Consider the following 15894-nt stretch of genomic DNA (forward strand, 5'->3'; position numbering starts at 1 on the left):
GCGCCGCGCTCGAGACCGGCGGCAGCGAGCCAAAGCGGCGGAGAACAGGGCAGCAAGCCGGCACCTGCTGACGTGTGACTACTTCGTTGCCGGTCCTCGGTCCAGGGCGCTTCCGAAACCGCGGGGTCCTTTCGCTCATCCTCAACTGCCATGGCGCGCCCCAATGTGTATGTCACGAGGCCGGACATCCCGCATGAGGCGATGGCCAAGCTGAAGCAGCAGTAAGCCTCACATTTCCTTTCATTGACGCGATGAACTTACATTAGCGAAAGCCGGCCCGCCGGAAGCCGCTCGATTCTGACAGGTCTGGGATCCTTGCGTCACTCGAGCGACGACGCTTCTGATGGAATGGATTGGATTAATCTGCCCTTTCTGGGCAGATTTGGGACGGCCCAAGCTATCAGGGTGATGGGACCCGGCACGCGCGATTTGAATTCGGCTTGACGCAACGTTGCGAAACGATCGTGGAGAGGCTGAGCGTCGCGACCGCATCTGTCAGGCATTCAAATGGAGCCCGCCAAAATGCTACACCATATCTCGCGTAAGATATTTCTCTCGCGAGTGCTCTTTCAAAACTCCGGCTAACGAGAGAGCGCGCTTTACGAACTGCCGCCTTCCGATTGCTTTTCGTTCAGTTTCCTTCGCTCGGTGAAATCTGCTCGCGCATTTCCCGAGACGCTTGACAGACGTGGCTTTTTCGGACCTGGCAGATCGGCTTACGTTAGGTCCAGTCGGCAACTATGTTGCCTCGCTGTCTTCTCTTTCGCGTCTTTTTTTCACCGAAAGTCGCCGCATTACAGGCGTGCTCTCCTCTCGTCGGGGGCGTTGATTCTGCGGCGCGAAATTGTCGTCGAGGAAACGGAAAGCATATAGGCTACAACATGTTGTCTGAAGGAGGAGGGGTTTCGGGACCCGAAGGTCAACTGAATGACAACTCTCCCGCGCGCGTTTGTTCGACAATCGCCGGGCGCTTCGAGGAAGTTGAATGCCTGCGGCTGCTGCTGCCTGGAGGCTTTTGTTTGTTTGCAATCTGTGGAGACAGTTCGAGACGGGCTGCGGCTAGGGTTAGCTTATTTTAGTACCTCAACCTTGTTTAATAAGAGTCTGCGCCTGTGTCGCGGAGCCCCGCCTTAGAATTGCAGGGGTTAACGCTCGCGCGTAGTGGGTTAATGCGCCCCCCCCCCCCGTTTTGTTCCTTTATGCCTCCCCCGCCCCCTTTTATTTTCGTCTTTCAACAGCGAACGACGGCTGTAGCGAGAGCGCGTCCGATGCGAGCATGCCGTAACATGTGCGATCGTCGTAGAGAAGCAAGCACGGTTACACATGTGCTTACCTGTGCGTGAAATATGCCGCGATGGTGGCCTTGGGGCAGCGGGGGGGGGGGGGGGGGATAGGAGAGATAAGAGCTCGCCGAACGTATATATAGTGCGGGCGTTGAGTACGTGCACGGGCTTGAGAAGGAAATGTTGCAGTTCAGTGAGCGTGGTAGCTCCTTCCGCTTTTAGGTGACTCAATTGGTCTCTTATCTATGCGACGTAGTACCTGGCGTGCCGTTATTGCGGCGTTGGTATTTTTTTTTTTGTCTGCAAACGAAACTGACGCAATCGGAAACTTGTTTGCTGTCAGATAAATATATCGGCATGCGCTGCGTTGCCGATAAACGCGAGGAAAAATAGGAAAAATGAGTGTTGGCGTTTTTGATAAGTTCCTGTGGAACTAAGTTATTTGCGCGGTACGCCAGATTTTTTATGGCGCGCCGTCGAAGTTACGTCAGGTGGGCGTAACAGAGCTGGCTTTGTCTCGGGGCCGCGCTGCTTAACAGCGAAGCTCGCTTGTCGGAGCTGAACAGCTCACTGTTTCTTTTTTTTTGTTCTTTGTTTGTTTTCGCGATACAGCTGGCTGGCGCAGAAGGGATGTTTGCTGCCTGCTGACTCATTCATAAATTACGACTGCAAAGCCGTATAACTTTTTAAAAATATAAATAAAGTACTGATTCGTCACTTTCAGCGCAGTTGGCTTCGCAATCCACGAGGAATGCACGAAACATCTTTTACTATTTTTATCGACTTTTTACAACCTAACTATACAATATAACAGCTGCAACACCATCTCGCCTTGTTGTACGTTATAGTGGGGCGAATCCGTGTTTTATTGTCTTTTAAAATTTTGTTTTATTGTTTCTCGTTTCCTTTTCTTTCTTTCTTTAACCTTTATGATGTAAAGGCATAGACGCAGGGTTAATTTGGGCTTCTAGACAACAGGAACTAACAGACGCTGTACATGTGGCTGGTTAATTGGATAGAAGTGTACGTGTTTTGCTCGCTGGCGTCCTTCGACGCGGTCGTACAAGTGGTCTGTTGTGTTGGCGCTCGTTATCTATCAGTCTCTCGGGGGGCAAGGTTTGTGGCTCGGGGTCGTCGGAAAGAAGCCGCGTACCAGCCCACCTTGTGCCGGTTTGAACGTTGCGCTACTTAAAGAGGAGAAATTTCGCAGTTCAGGAGGGGGTGCGTATAAGGCGGCTGACACCAGTCTAATATGAAGGACTTAATTTTATCTATACGAGTCGAACGAACCATGTTCAGTCTTTCTCATTCTTTTTCAAATTCTTTATTCATATATTTATTTTCAATACATCCAGTCCCTTGGGCACCATAGCAGGTAGACATACAAAAATGGAATACGTCGTAATAAACGTGCGCGTACAAATTGCGTGTCAATAAGCCAAACAAGAAACGCGAAAGAACAAGGTAAGAATACATTAAAAAAAAACAAATATAGATATCACATTTCTAGTTACAGAACTAAATCATTTTGAGCATGCTTCAGTTTCTATGGAGCATTGGTTGTTGTTTCGAGGGCCTTAACGTCTTGATGCAAAACTGGAGCTGTTGAGGGTTTTATCGCTGTTTTTTTTTAATGTGCACCTAAATCTGCCTACACAAACGCTTATTATTATTATTATTATTATTATTATTATTATTATTATTATTATTAGTAGTAGTAGTAGTAGTAGTAGTAGTAGTAGTAGTAGTAGTAGTAGTAGTAGTAGTAGTAGTAGTAGTAGTAGTATACATTTCGCCCTCATCGAGGTGTGGTCGCCGCGGCCATATGTCAATGCATGCCCAACGTGAGATTACGTTTGCGCAACACCGGCGACCGTCGGTACTACATGGGACCAGACTGGCAATACAGTGGACACTGTTTCCCCATCGTGTGGCCAATATTGACCAACCTTGGGCGCCCTCGACGTGAGCCAAATAATGGGAAACGCTGTCTAGAGGCAATAGAATACGGAATGGAGGGACCAAATTAGAAAATTGACAGCCGCAGGACGGGCTCCACTGACTTGGGACCGTATAGTTATACTGGCTTACAGACCTTGAAAGGCGCAATAGCTTGTTAACTAACTACATATTCGGTAAGCATGATTCGTTTTGAAGTTTCGGACGGCGATGTCCCTTTCTTCAGCTGTACGGTTCTGGGACGGGGAGCTACAAAGTTACAGACAAACGTTTCTGCCCCCGTTTGGAGCAGTACTCTTCCAAATCGCTCGTTTTACGTCTCTCTTCTTTGTCCGTGTTTGATCTGTTCGCGCTGTAAGGCAATAACGCGGATATACCGGCTCTCCCAGCTTGCTATACCGCACTCCTAAGGCGTTTTCTTTTTTTTTTACTACTAGGGCTCCGCATGGTTTCCTCGCCGACTCCGTTTCCTAACCCCGCCGCACACTCCCACGCTTTCAGCAGTTCCTCGCATCTCTGCCGTCCCCCCTAAAAGAGGCCCCACGGTCTCACTCTCTCTCGTCGCTTTCCGATTATAACAGCGCAGAAGCGGAGGTAGGCGAGGTTGCCCCTCCTCCTCGGTGCTGGGGGCAAATGCAACCTGCGCGCAGGGCGCAACATATTTACGGAGACGATGGCGACCAGTTGATTCTTTGTTTCTTTGTCTCGCTTTCTTTCTCCCTCTCTTTTGGCGGAGCACTTGATGTTCGAGGCTTACTGGTTTCCTTTTCTTTTTTCATCTTTCGTTTTCTCCTGGCTTGTGAGAGCTCACCTGTATGTAAAAAAGAAAGTTTATTCTTTGCTACACCGTAGTTGAAATCGTAAGCTTTCGAGACCAGCTTTACCTGCTGTCTCTCTTTCTCTCTCTCTTTCTCGGCGGAGCACTTAATGATTGAGGCTTACTCGTTTCCTTTTTTTTTTTCATCTTTTGTTTTCTCTTGGCTTGTGGGAGCTCACGTATAGGTAAAAAAGAAAGTTTGTTTGATACACTGTAGTTAAAATCGTAAGCTTTCGAGTCCAGCTTTACCTACTTTCTCTCTTTCTTGGCAGAGCACTTGATGTTCGAGACTTACGTGTTTCGTTTTGTTTTTTCATCTTTTGTTTTCTCTTCGCTTGTGAGAGCTCACCTGTTGGTAAAAAAAAGTTTATTCTTTGCTACACCGTCGTTAAAATCGTAAGCTTTCGAGTCCAGCTTTACCTGCTGTTTCTATTTTTGTCTTTCTGTATTTCTCGCCCACCCGCCGAGTCAGTTCAGTGGATGTGACCTTCTGCTGAAGGAGTGCGAGGTCGTGGGCTCGATCACCGCCGCAGCGCGCCCGCGTATTTCGATGGGGTTGGGGTGTGGAAAAAGGCGAAGGGATCCCTCTACGCGGGAGCAAAGGGCACGCGTTAAAAAAATGCACACGTTCATCTAGAAAACTATGAACGGGTCCGAAAATCGCTCCGAAGTCGTCCTCCTCTCCCCTTTCCTCCGTAGAATTTCTCACAGCACCTATATGTTGGTTTCGGGACGTTAAACACAACAGATTGATTAATATTATTAGCAAGGCGTTGGTTCGGCTATAGATGGTAATCTGGTAATGAATGAATGAATGAATGTTTATTTCATCTTGAATGCAATTTCAAGAGAGGTGGTTGGTAAACTGGCAGTTGGTATAGTTGATAACTGTTGCCCCAAAAATCCGCGCTTAAAAAAATTTTAATTTAATTAATCTTTTAGAGGCATCGCATGGGGGATTTTCTATGATTGGTTTACTCTACGACTGGCTTACTCTCTAGGACGCGCGGACAAACGCACTTTCCTCACTTCCGATTTATTTATTTTTTTCCACTTCAAGAGGACCTGCGTGTTGTCTGGGATATACTCCGTGTGCGCTTATGGGCTTTGGTGTTTCTTTCTATTTTACTTCTTCTTCGTTATTTTTTGCTACTAGCTCACGGCTCTGTAGGCTATAAACGCAGATCGGACGCTCGACAAGCTTGGGCTTCAAAACGAGTTCTGTCCGAAAGTGCTCCTCGGGTGCCTCTTTTGGATCGTCTCTTCGAGCTTCTTTTGCTATTTTTGTCCCCGTATAGAAAGCACTTGGAACACGCTCGAGAAGGTCACCTTGACGCTGTTCCAGGAGCGCTGCGAAAGGAGGGAGGGTCCTCCCGCTTACTGTGTATATAGGCAGCCTGGAAATTGCGCCATCCCGCAAGGCGCTGAATTCACTACGCTGTGTGTGTTTGTGTGTGTGTGTGTGTGTGTGTGTGCGTGCGTGCGTGTGTGTGTGTGTGTGTGTGTGTGTGTGTGTGTGTGTGTAAGTAAGCAGCGCGAGGCTTATGTGAACTCTACAATGCCGTTCTACAAAAAATGAAAATGGGAACTTGCTCACCTTTAATTTTGGCCATGAAGAGTATACGGAGCGTAAACTTTATTTTTAAATCAATAAGATTTGAATCCGGCGTCTTTTAGTCGGTCTGGGCGCCGGCACGGAGAAAAAAAAAAGTAAAATATAGTATATGGTAATTAAGTAGCATTTACGTTAACCTTGCACAATTGAAAAGTCGTTCCAGAGAATCGAAAACGAGGGAAAATGTTTTGGGTTTTGTGTGGTTGCAAGCGAACAGAATGTGTCTGCTACGAGAACGTATAGGCATGCAAATAGTCGCACACTGCATTCACATTATGCGAAACTCGTATGTTGTCTATTGGTGTGCGTGATCCTGCCGCCTTGGGATGTATATACGCGGGTGATGTTCGATTAGTGACACTCTCTTGTCGCCAATAAGCAACGCGAAGGTTATAGTAACCGAGCAGAACGACTTCTATCTATAGAAAGGTGTAGGCGCGCTATACAGTAACACATTGTATTCACCTTTTAAAACGCATACAATTTTTTTTATCGGTTTGTGGTGCCTCCCGATTCAGCATGCATGCGCGGTGTTCGGTTAACAGAACTAATTCGCGTCGCTTATATTCGCCAGACCCCGTGCTTGCGCAACTTCTAGGAGTTCCGAGAGTTAACGTATACTTGCGTGAATCTCTGCATGTGGCGTCGTGCGTCCTGTAATTCTTTGTCGCATAATCCGCATTTACTAATTCCGTGTTCTTCGGTTAATGTGACAGTCACTCACGAAATGAAAGAAATGAAAGTGGGAACAACTCACTCACTCATGAAATGAACGAAAGGAAAGTGGGAACAACTTGCTCACTCACTCATTCAATCACTAACTCACTCATTCAATCACGAACTCACGAAATGAAAGTGGAACTCACTCACTCACTCACTCACTCACTCGCTCGCTCGCTCGCTCACTCACTCACTCACTCACTCACTCACTCACTCACTCACTCACTCACTCACTCACTCACTCACTCACTCACTCACTCACTCACTCACTCACTCACTCACTCACTCACTCACTCACTCACTCACTCACTCACTCACTCACTCACTCACTCACTCACTCACTCACTCACTCACTCACTCACTCACTCACTCACTCACTCAACGTCGACACGGGCATCTGAAAAGCTCGGTTTTCGACTTACGGAGGACGGCTCTCCGAGTGGGCTTACACATTCCACACTTGAGGTGTGAGCAGTGGGAAAAACGCTCAATACGAAAGGCAAGGAACCACGGGCATGCACAGCGCCGGTGTGGTCAGCCTTCCTTTGTTGCAGTTTCGACGCGCCAATTTCCCGTCGGGTCGTCAGCCCCGGCGAGCATCGATCAGTGCAATTCGGGCAGACGGCGCGCTAGACGATTTCTTTCTTTCTTTCTTTCTTTCTTTCTTTCCTTCTTTCTTTCTTTCTTTCTTTCTTTCTTTCTTTCTTTCTTTCTTTCTTTCTTTCTTTCTTTCTTCTGTTTCGCTCTTGCTTGTAGCGCCGTGCGTGGGCTCCATAAAAATGACGCTCACGTGGTGGGCTGTCGAGGTAGTGGCTCGGCCTGCGTCGTCGCGTTCGACATTCAGTGACTTTCGCTTGGCGCTGCAGCTGCACAATGCCTTAGTAGCACGCGTATATATATATATATATATATATATATATATATATATATATATATATATATATATATATATATATATATATATATATATATATATATATATATATATATATATATATATATATATATATATATATATATATATATATATATATATATATATATATATATATATATATATATATATATATATATATATATATATATATATATATATATATATATATATATATAGCACATCCGATACGCTTTGAGTTCAATCGTTGTGTTCGAGTCGTCGGGCGTTTGACGGTCGACTTCTTACTATCGTGTAGCTGCGCTTTGGCCTTTAATAAGGGCGCCTTTTTAACACTGTTTGAGACAGTCTTCTTTGCGACGCGCAGAACTTGACGTCAGGGCGTTGCGTTTCAAGTTTCCGCGTCAGACAGCTACTCTGTCTTCGCCTGACAGCTGTCATCGTATGTCGTGTGTTTTCTGTTGCAAAGAAAACAGAGGGAGCAAAAGAGATTGTTGAGCGCGACATAGAAACATATTCCCGTTTCACGCGAGCGCCAAGTGTGGACCCTGTTTTCACATGTACGCAGGACGTCATCCTCGTCGCATTTCATCCATCGTCCTCACGTTCGGTGGCCAACCTTTATTGGGTGTATAAACGCTGTTAGGTTGTGCGTGCGTTTCCAAAAGAAAGCGTTCGGTCGGCCTGCGCCTCTTGAAATAAATACTTGAGTCAATTCCTGACGTTAAAAATGTGATACGTACAGTACAGGACCGGCGCTACCCGTCGTGGTTGCTCAGTGGCTATGGTGTTGGGCTGCTGAGCACGAGGTCGCGGGATCGAATCCCGGCCACGGCGGCCGCATTTCGATGGGGGCGAAATGCGAAAACACCCGTGTGCTTAGATTTAGGTGCACGTTAAAGAACCGCAGGTGGTCGAAATTTCCGGAGTCCTCCACTACGGCGTGCCTCATAATTAGAAAGTGGTTTTGGCACGTAAAACCCCATAATAAAAAAAAAAGGAAAGGACCGGCGCTGTACACAGCAACAGCGCTGGTCCTGGGCTCTTCCTTGTCCGTGTTTTTTTTTTTTTTTGGCGCTGTTTAAAACGAATGACCCGTGCCAACTAGCTCGCACCCAAGCCCCTCTTGAATCATGTTTTGCTGTTGGCTCTTTATTTGGTAATCACATTGAAGCAGCGGCTTGTCATGTTTCTGACTCTGTTACTCGGCGCGGTCTCTGTCTGGGCTCATTTGCGATGGATTTGCTCTTGCTGCGCTCAAGGGGACTTGGAACGTAGATGTCTTGCACTTTGCAATAGCGTGAAGCAAATACCTATTATGGTTGGTAACTCACTTACTCTGAGAACCGTCAAGAAACGTTCAGTTTCGAACATTCGTGTGCATGCTGTCGGTGTAGTCGCCGTCGCCCATGCTTCAGCGCGTTGATTCAAGTGTGCGCCCATCCACTTATTCTTGGCACGTTGGGGATAGAGTGGGCGTAGGTTTGGCGTATAATTTGCGGTGGATGCACTTATATAACGTGCGAGAAACTGACTATGACAGGAAGCTTCGGTGCTCCCTTTGTCACTGCGTAAGGGCGCGGTATAGTCTTGCCGACGTTCCGGAGTTGAAGTACTTTCGGAGGAGGTTAGCGATAAAACTCTGGCTGATGAGTTAAGTCGTGCATGGCGAAGCGCCGGCAACACAGGCAGTCCTTGTGTAGCAGCTGTCCGTCAACTTGGTCGCAGATCCATTCGATTCCTTAATATACTAGTCACTATTTTTGCAGCCAGCAACTACACACGTCTTCGCTCCACAGTCCCATGCAGTACAGTGCGTTAGCGAACAGCCAGTTGCATTTGGGACAGCCGATTGCTCAATAGCTGGGAAGAAGCGGCAATGGATTCGCATTCGTGCCGCTTTCGCTGAGGCAACGCGCGGGGCGCCGCCGACAGCGCCATCTCTGTTCTTCTAGAGCAAACTGCCGCTCGAAAAAGGGTCTGTACGTCGTAGCTCCCTGCGCTTACGTGCGGAGCCCTTCATTAGGTCAAGCGGTTTGTTTTTTTAGCTTGGTTCGGCAGCTGGCTTCTTCTCCGAATGTCCAAAACCGTGGCGTGTTGTTTATTTCATCCTGCGCGTTGACGTACGTCACTCCACGCTTTGTCATTCTCATGCGATTCTCACAGCTGTTTCGTGTGCTATAGGCGTCAGGAACCGACTTATGCTTGCTCTGCCTCTTCAAGCGAGAATCGGGAAATACGCTTACGGCGACGAAGTTCGGGCTGCGCTCGACGAGAAAAAAAAGAAAAAAGAGAAAAGAAACTCCACGGGTCGCCGCATCCTCTCTCTATATATTTTTTGCTTCGCGTTCTTTTCCGCGCGAAGGTATTATGTGATTGGCTGCTGAATAAACACTTGGACCGCTTCGCCTTCTCAAGCCGTTCATGAAGTACTGGGACAAAAACAAAAAAGAAAGCTGGCGCTCGGATTAGCTATTAAATTGAAGCTTTTGACTGTTTCTCAAGGCTGCCCTGAAATGAAAAATTATGTGCCATGTAATTCACCTGTTCTGTGGGATATTCGAATAAGCTGGACGCTTTGCCCAGCTTTCGGTAATAACTCGAGAGTTGAATGTGCCGCACAGACTATCGCTTTTGAAAAAAAAAAGAGATAATGCGGGTACCACGCACTGTAGGAATCAATGTAAGCGAAGCTTTCTGGGCTGTTTGCGTTGATTGCGGATAATCGGCGGTGATGTTTACGGCGAATGTTTAAGTTCTTCAGCGTTTAATGCAATGCGAGAGTGGTGAGTTGTTGTAAAACGTTACCTTGCGTGCACCCGTCTGTGTAGTACGCAGAATAGATAGCGAAATGGTGCTTGCTTGAGGTTGTGCGCCATTTTTCATAACCCCCGAGAAGGTTAGCATTGTCGTTGCCTCACACGGCGCACCGCATTGTGGCTTCAGTGTTAAACTTTAACGAAATTACGGGGCTTTACGTGCCAAACCCGTAAAATGATTGAGTCACGCGGTAGAGGGGGACTCCGGATAAATTTTGACCACTTGGGATGTTTTAACGTGCACCTAAATGGACAACCGCTTCCGCAGTGTCGTCTGTAGACGCTGCGGTGATTTAAGATAGCTTTGCCTCTGCACGCCCTGCGTCAGTTATAGCCGCTTGACAACTTTGCACGGCGAACTTTATTTCTCAGAAATTGCAGAAACGTTCCGTACCTGAATCTAAATTTGTCCAGTTTGTCCTCAACTGCTGCCGTATTTAGTATATGGTACCGTTTGCTTGCGTTCTTTCATTGCCTCCGCCTCGCCTCCTCCCCCCCCCCCCCCACATCCCGTGCATGCGAACTTCCACGGGCAAAGTGCTGTTATTAGAGAGTTTTAGTTTAGGGGACGCAAGCGGCTTGCGTGCGCAAGAGCTAGGGGCGACGCTACTGCGCATGCGCAGACCATGACGTAGGGGTCTGCGCATGCGCAGTAGCGTGGCCCCTAGCTCTTGCGTACGCAAGTCGCTTGCGTCCCCTAAACTAAAACTCTCTCGTTTCCTGTCTGCACCGGTTCTAGTACCGATTCCCTGCCCCCTCCACCACCTCCTCTCTGCCATTCTATCTACTCTCCCCTCTGGGCTGTTGGGCGTTAGTACGAAACTAAGCGCTGCCTCTTCTTCAGTGCTTTCTGCGGGGGCGGGAGGGGGGGGGGGTGGCTGGGGAGGGGGTTCACTCACAGTTACAGCAGTCTGGAGGGTATTGTGTGGCGACGCGTTGGAATGGTCCTGTAGATCTCCAGACGAGTTTCTGACGTCCTCTTACCCCTGTGCCGCGCTCCCCCTTCCCTCCCCCCCTACGCTGTCTTCCAGACGGCAACAGCAGGAGCAGCAGTGGAAAAGCCAAAGGAAGAGGCAAAAGAAAGCTTTGCTTTAAAAAAGAGAAAGAAAGAAAGAAAGAAAGAAAGAAAGAAAGAAAGAAAGAAAGAAAGAAAGAGCAGGAAACGGCAGAGTGGGCACGCCGGCGAGCGTCACGCAGCTGCTTGAACAGAGAACGGAACTGCCGACGCTGGCTTAGGTCGTCCTTGGCCCCTCGCGGGCTGTTGGCGGCGCCGGTTGTTACAAGGGGGGTGAGGGGGAGGAGGAGAGCGCTTTCCGCGAAGCCGGGGAAAGAAAAGAAAGCGAGAATGCATTAGGAGGCCAGCAGTTGAGCGCTTGAGAGACGTTCGCATACGAAAAACGCAAGCTGAAGAAGCTCGGGACGACGCTTTGCGTAAGAGAGGCCTTCTGAGTGAAGGGGCAAATTACCTTTCAATGCGTGGCTAACCGTAGCTAACCCAGAAACGAAAGATAGCAGCCGCTTTCGTGAGTAATACGCTGAAGGTGCGTTACGAGCCGACACGCGAAGCTATAGAGCGCATACTTAAAACGGGTGCCGTTAACTCCATGAAAACAAAGCCGCTGGGACCGTTTTGTATAAATAATAAATCCGGTTTAGCTTCGCGAAACTACACAGTTCACTGTTAAGCTCATTCACACCCTTAAGTGTGCACAAGGCTGTAAATCGGTTTATACCTCACATCCAAATAGTGTGAGTTATAGACCGATTTATAAAGTTGTTCACTTTAAGGGTGTATAAATTGGCTCACAGTTGTGGCTTACGAGGGGACTCGTTGGAGATTTCTGGGATTATCTTCGCCAGCCGGGGTTCTTTAAACGTGCACTCAAAGCATGTTTACGCAACCGTCTTCGCATTTTGCCCCCGTCGGAATGCGGCCGCAGCGCGCGCTTGGTATCGAACCAGCGACCTCGGGCTCGGCAGCGCGACGCCATATAGCCACCGAGTCACCGCGGCATGCAGGTTTATACCAAGGACACGGCATTTGTTCTACGGCGGCTTCACAGTTACTCAATTAATACGTATACTTGCTGTCGGAATATAGAAGCTCAAGCGCCAACAAGGTGAAGACACAACTGGAAAGTGTTGCTGCGCTTCCAAATTTCACCCCAGAACGTACATTTGGAACTCGTAATTAAGGAACGATTACACTTCGTGCTTACATGCATACGTATAGCTTTCATTCAAGAACAGGTATCAATAACACCAACTACTTACATATGCCCGGCTACGTGTCTATGAGAGTTGCATAATCACGAATTCAAAGTGAAAGAAACTTTACGTAAAACTAACGTGTTCAGTAAGTCCTTATTCCCCAATACAACTCAAGACTTGAATCGGTTACCAAGTGATATTGTGAAAATAATTTCAAATGAAATGTTCGTACAGTCGCTTCATGATGTTATATTATAGACATGAACATGCTGTGGCGTTTTATCCTATGCTGCCTGTATTATGTATCTGTATTATAATATATATATATATATATATATATATATATATATATATATATATATATATATATATATAATGTGTGTGTGTGTGTGCGATAACGTTGGCAATTACGTGGAGATTTATTTATTTATTTATTTATTCTTTATTGGTTTCTCACATATACATGCGATGGGAGGCGAAGGGAAAATCCATTCAAGGATGGCTTGAGGGACTCCTTCGCACCTACAGTGGCAAAGACAGCAGCAGAGGCACGCGCATTTTGTTCACATTGTCGTACACTTTCACAAAACCATCATATTAAACACAACTTTGCCATACGCACTTTGACAAAACCTCAAAATCAAACACAGCACTAGTTACTGCGCCACACAGGGCATCATGCGTTAGCTTAAGTCATCAGCATCGAACGCCAGCACAACATTTCGTAACAACGATAAACAAGATAAACTATAGTTAACGCGCGTTGTCTGCCCCGCAGCTGCAACGTGACACACTGGGACAAAGAGGAGCCGGTGCACTACGACGTGCTGCTGGCCAACGTCAAGGGCAAGGACGCGCTGCTTTGCATGCTCACTGACAAAATCGACAAGCACGTCATCGCGGCAGGTAGGCCTGGCACGCCATCTTTTTTTTTTCGTTTCTTTATCGAATTACCTTCCCTCAATCGGACGCACACTCTAAGAACAGTTTACACCCTTTGGCTTGCCCCTTCTGCCACACAAAAATAATCGTCATCTGCCTTGATGCGTTTCCTTTCTTTATCGCTGCGAGCCCGCAACTTTCCAGTGACGAACGGCACGCGCGTTATCAGAAGAGGCACTCCAAAGGGTGTAAACTGTTCTATGCTGATAACGCGCGTGCCGTTCGTCACTGGAAAGTTCCGGGCTCGCAGCGATAAAGAAAGGAAACGCATCAAGGCAGATGACGATTATTTTTGTGTGGCAGAAGGGGCAAGCCAAACGGTGTAAACTGTTCTTAGAGTGCATGGCTCATGCGCGCCGTGGTTCAATATCCCAAAGCAACGTCGAGCTGCGAAGCAGCATTGGAGCCGGACCCAGGCTTGGAGCCGCGGGCCCGGCCCGGAAAGTGCGGCCCATGTAGTGCTCTAATGAATAAAGGAAAAAAAAAATCACATCCACCCGTTCGTAGCAATTGCCACAAAGGAAACCCATACGGGTTCCTCGAAAGAAAAGCCTCGCAGTTGAAGAAAAATTCGTCCTGGTCCGGGACTCGAACCCGGGACCACCGCCTTTCCGGGGCAGCCGCTCTACCATCTGAGCTAACCAGGCGGCTAGCAGATGGCAGGGCGAAGTCGAATTTGTCGACAACACGAAGCAAAGGCAAGTGTTTGACGTAGTAGTTCTGCGGAAACCCGGAAGGTGGAGAGAACTAAGAACTTGACGTAGTAGTTCTTTCCACCTTGCGGGTTTCCGCAGAACTACTACGTCAAACATGTAGTGCTCTAATCTATTCGCGTTAGGTGCTCCATATCGGGTGTTTTCTTCCCCGTCGAAGACGTGTAAGTGCAGAAGTTGTCAGAATAAATAGCGACGAGGTGTTTTAATTCAATGTTAGGGGCGAACGAACGTGGTAAATTCGTGTGGAAAAGTACTTTTGTCCGCTGATTAAGAACAAACAAACGCGCAAAGCCAGAACTCTAGACTCTGTCTGAGCACCGATGGTTTTTCAGTGCTGTTGGAGTGTATAGCCATACGTCCTGTTCGAGATAAACTATTTGCAGATTTTTATGCGTTGCATATTGCAATCACTCAGTTCAGCCCTTGGGCGCGGCCGGGCAGCCACCATCGAGGGTATGAGCCATTGTTCATTGCTGCGCGTCTCATATGTGGGTCTATTCTCTTTTAAGTTTGCTATGTTTGTTATTAAGTTGCTTCTATTTTTATGCGTTGCATATTGCAATCACTCAGTTCAGCCCTTGGGCGCGGCCGGGCAGCCACCATTGACCTTTAGCGCAACCACGTGACGTGACGTCACGACAGCCGGAGGAAAAGCTGGGCCCCAACTCGCGCAATATGCAACGCATTCTTGGCTTAACCAAGCTAAGCCTGACCATTTTTATTGTGCTAATGCCGCTGTCGCCTTTGTTACAGGGGACAAGCTGAAGATAATCGCCACGATGTCTGTCGGCTTCGAGCACATCGACATTGAAGAGTGCAAAAAGAGGTACGGTTTCCCTCTCTTTATTGCGCTGTCTGAGTCGTTCAATGCGTCATTATAGTTGCCAGTGCTTCAACGTCTTTTGAAGGTGCACGCATATGTTGATATTAATTGTACATTAAAGAGGCTTAAACAGTTTAACTGCATCTACAAATGACGAATATTTAATAGTGAAGTGGACATTATTACAGTAACAGGAGGCTCGGTGAGGCCAGAAAAGACGAAAAAGATCAAGGACAGGTGGCGACGCCGTCGCAAGTTTCTCGCACCAGCTCGCAAGTGACGTCACTAATTTTTGACGACGTCTGCTCTAGACAAGTAAATTTGCTTATCGGTAGCAAATGACTGCAGTGCATTCCACTCGACTCAGAGGGTCAACCTGGCAAGCTTTCTCTCTCTCTTTTTTTTTCTTTTTTACGCCAAAAGAGCGCAAGTACGATAAGGCATTTTTGAATCCGTGAGGTCACAGCGACGAACCGTCGCTGAGGTTTCGGTGCGAAAACTTAACTAATGGAAGTTTGTCCGTTATCTCCACTACTAATCAAATATTTTCCTCCTTTTCCTCCCAGTGAATGAAAATTGAGTTTAAAAAAATACTTTACCAGCTAGTTTAAACAAATTTAGTGTATCTTTAGTACGTTTTAGACGACAGAATTTGGGTACTTTTTTTGAAAACTCGTTAAAGGCAAAAATATAATCAGTCCAGATTGTCAGATGACCGTATGGAACTGGCACAGAGTTTATTTTGCACTGAAAGATGCGATTTAACGCATGGAGTCATCGCCTCTGAATAGACTGCACAATGCAACCGTAATTAAAGTTGCCCGCGAAGAACAGGATCCTGAGCTGTGCCGACAGTTTGTGAGGCTGTGTTGCACCTCACGATGCCACCCGATTGCAGTTCGGAGGCCCGTGCAGAGGTAGCCATGCTGCAGCAAATAACGTGTAGCAAATGGGTTCCGCTGGCTTACTTGAAGCCCTGGGATTGTGGTATGGGGAGGGGGGGACGAGGGTAAACATGTCCGCAGTAGAGGTTAGTAATAGGCGATTGGAGGTTTGGTGGCAGAAAAGTAGGGAGACCACAAACAATGGTGGCG

General features: G+C 47.4%; 1 protein-coding gene and 1 non-coding gene across 2 annotated transcripts in view; one reads left to right on the top strand and one right to left on the bottom strand.

The window, feature by feature from the left end:
• LOC139047787 (glyoxylate reductase/hydroxypyruvate reductase-like) overlaps nucleotides 1–15894 on the top strand; it is a 29502-nt gene continuing 13608 nt past the window's right edge. The window contains exons 1-3 of the mRNA XM_070521869.1: nucleotides 1–221; nucleotides 13098–13225; nucleotides 14731–14803. Coding sequence (XP_070377970.1) covers nucleotides 151–221; nucleotides 13098–13225; nucleotides 14731–14803 — 272 coding nt within the window. The 5' untranslated portion in view covers nucleotides 1–150. The remainder of the gene's footprint in view (nucleotides 222–13097; nucleotides 13226–14730; nucleotides 14804–15894) is intronic.
• On the bottom strand, nucleotides 13834–13908 carry TRNAS-GGA (transfer RNA serine (anticodon GGA)). The gene has a single exon. It is a non-coding gene; the product is annotated as a tRNA-Ser (tRNA).

This window comes from Dermacentor albipictus, chromosome 7 (assembly GCF_038994185.2).
Source record: "Dermacentor albipictus isolate Rhodes 1998 colony chromosome 7, USDA_Dalb.pri_finalv2, whole genome shotgun sequence".
Lineage (NCBI taxonomy): Eukaryota > Metazoa > Arthropoda > Arachnida > Ixodida > Ixodidae > Dermacentor > Dermacentor albipictus.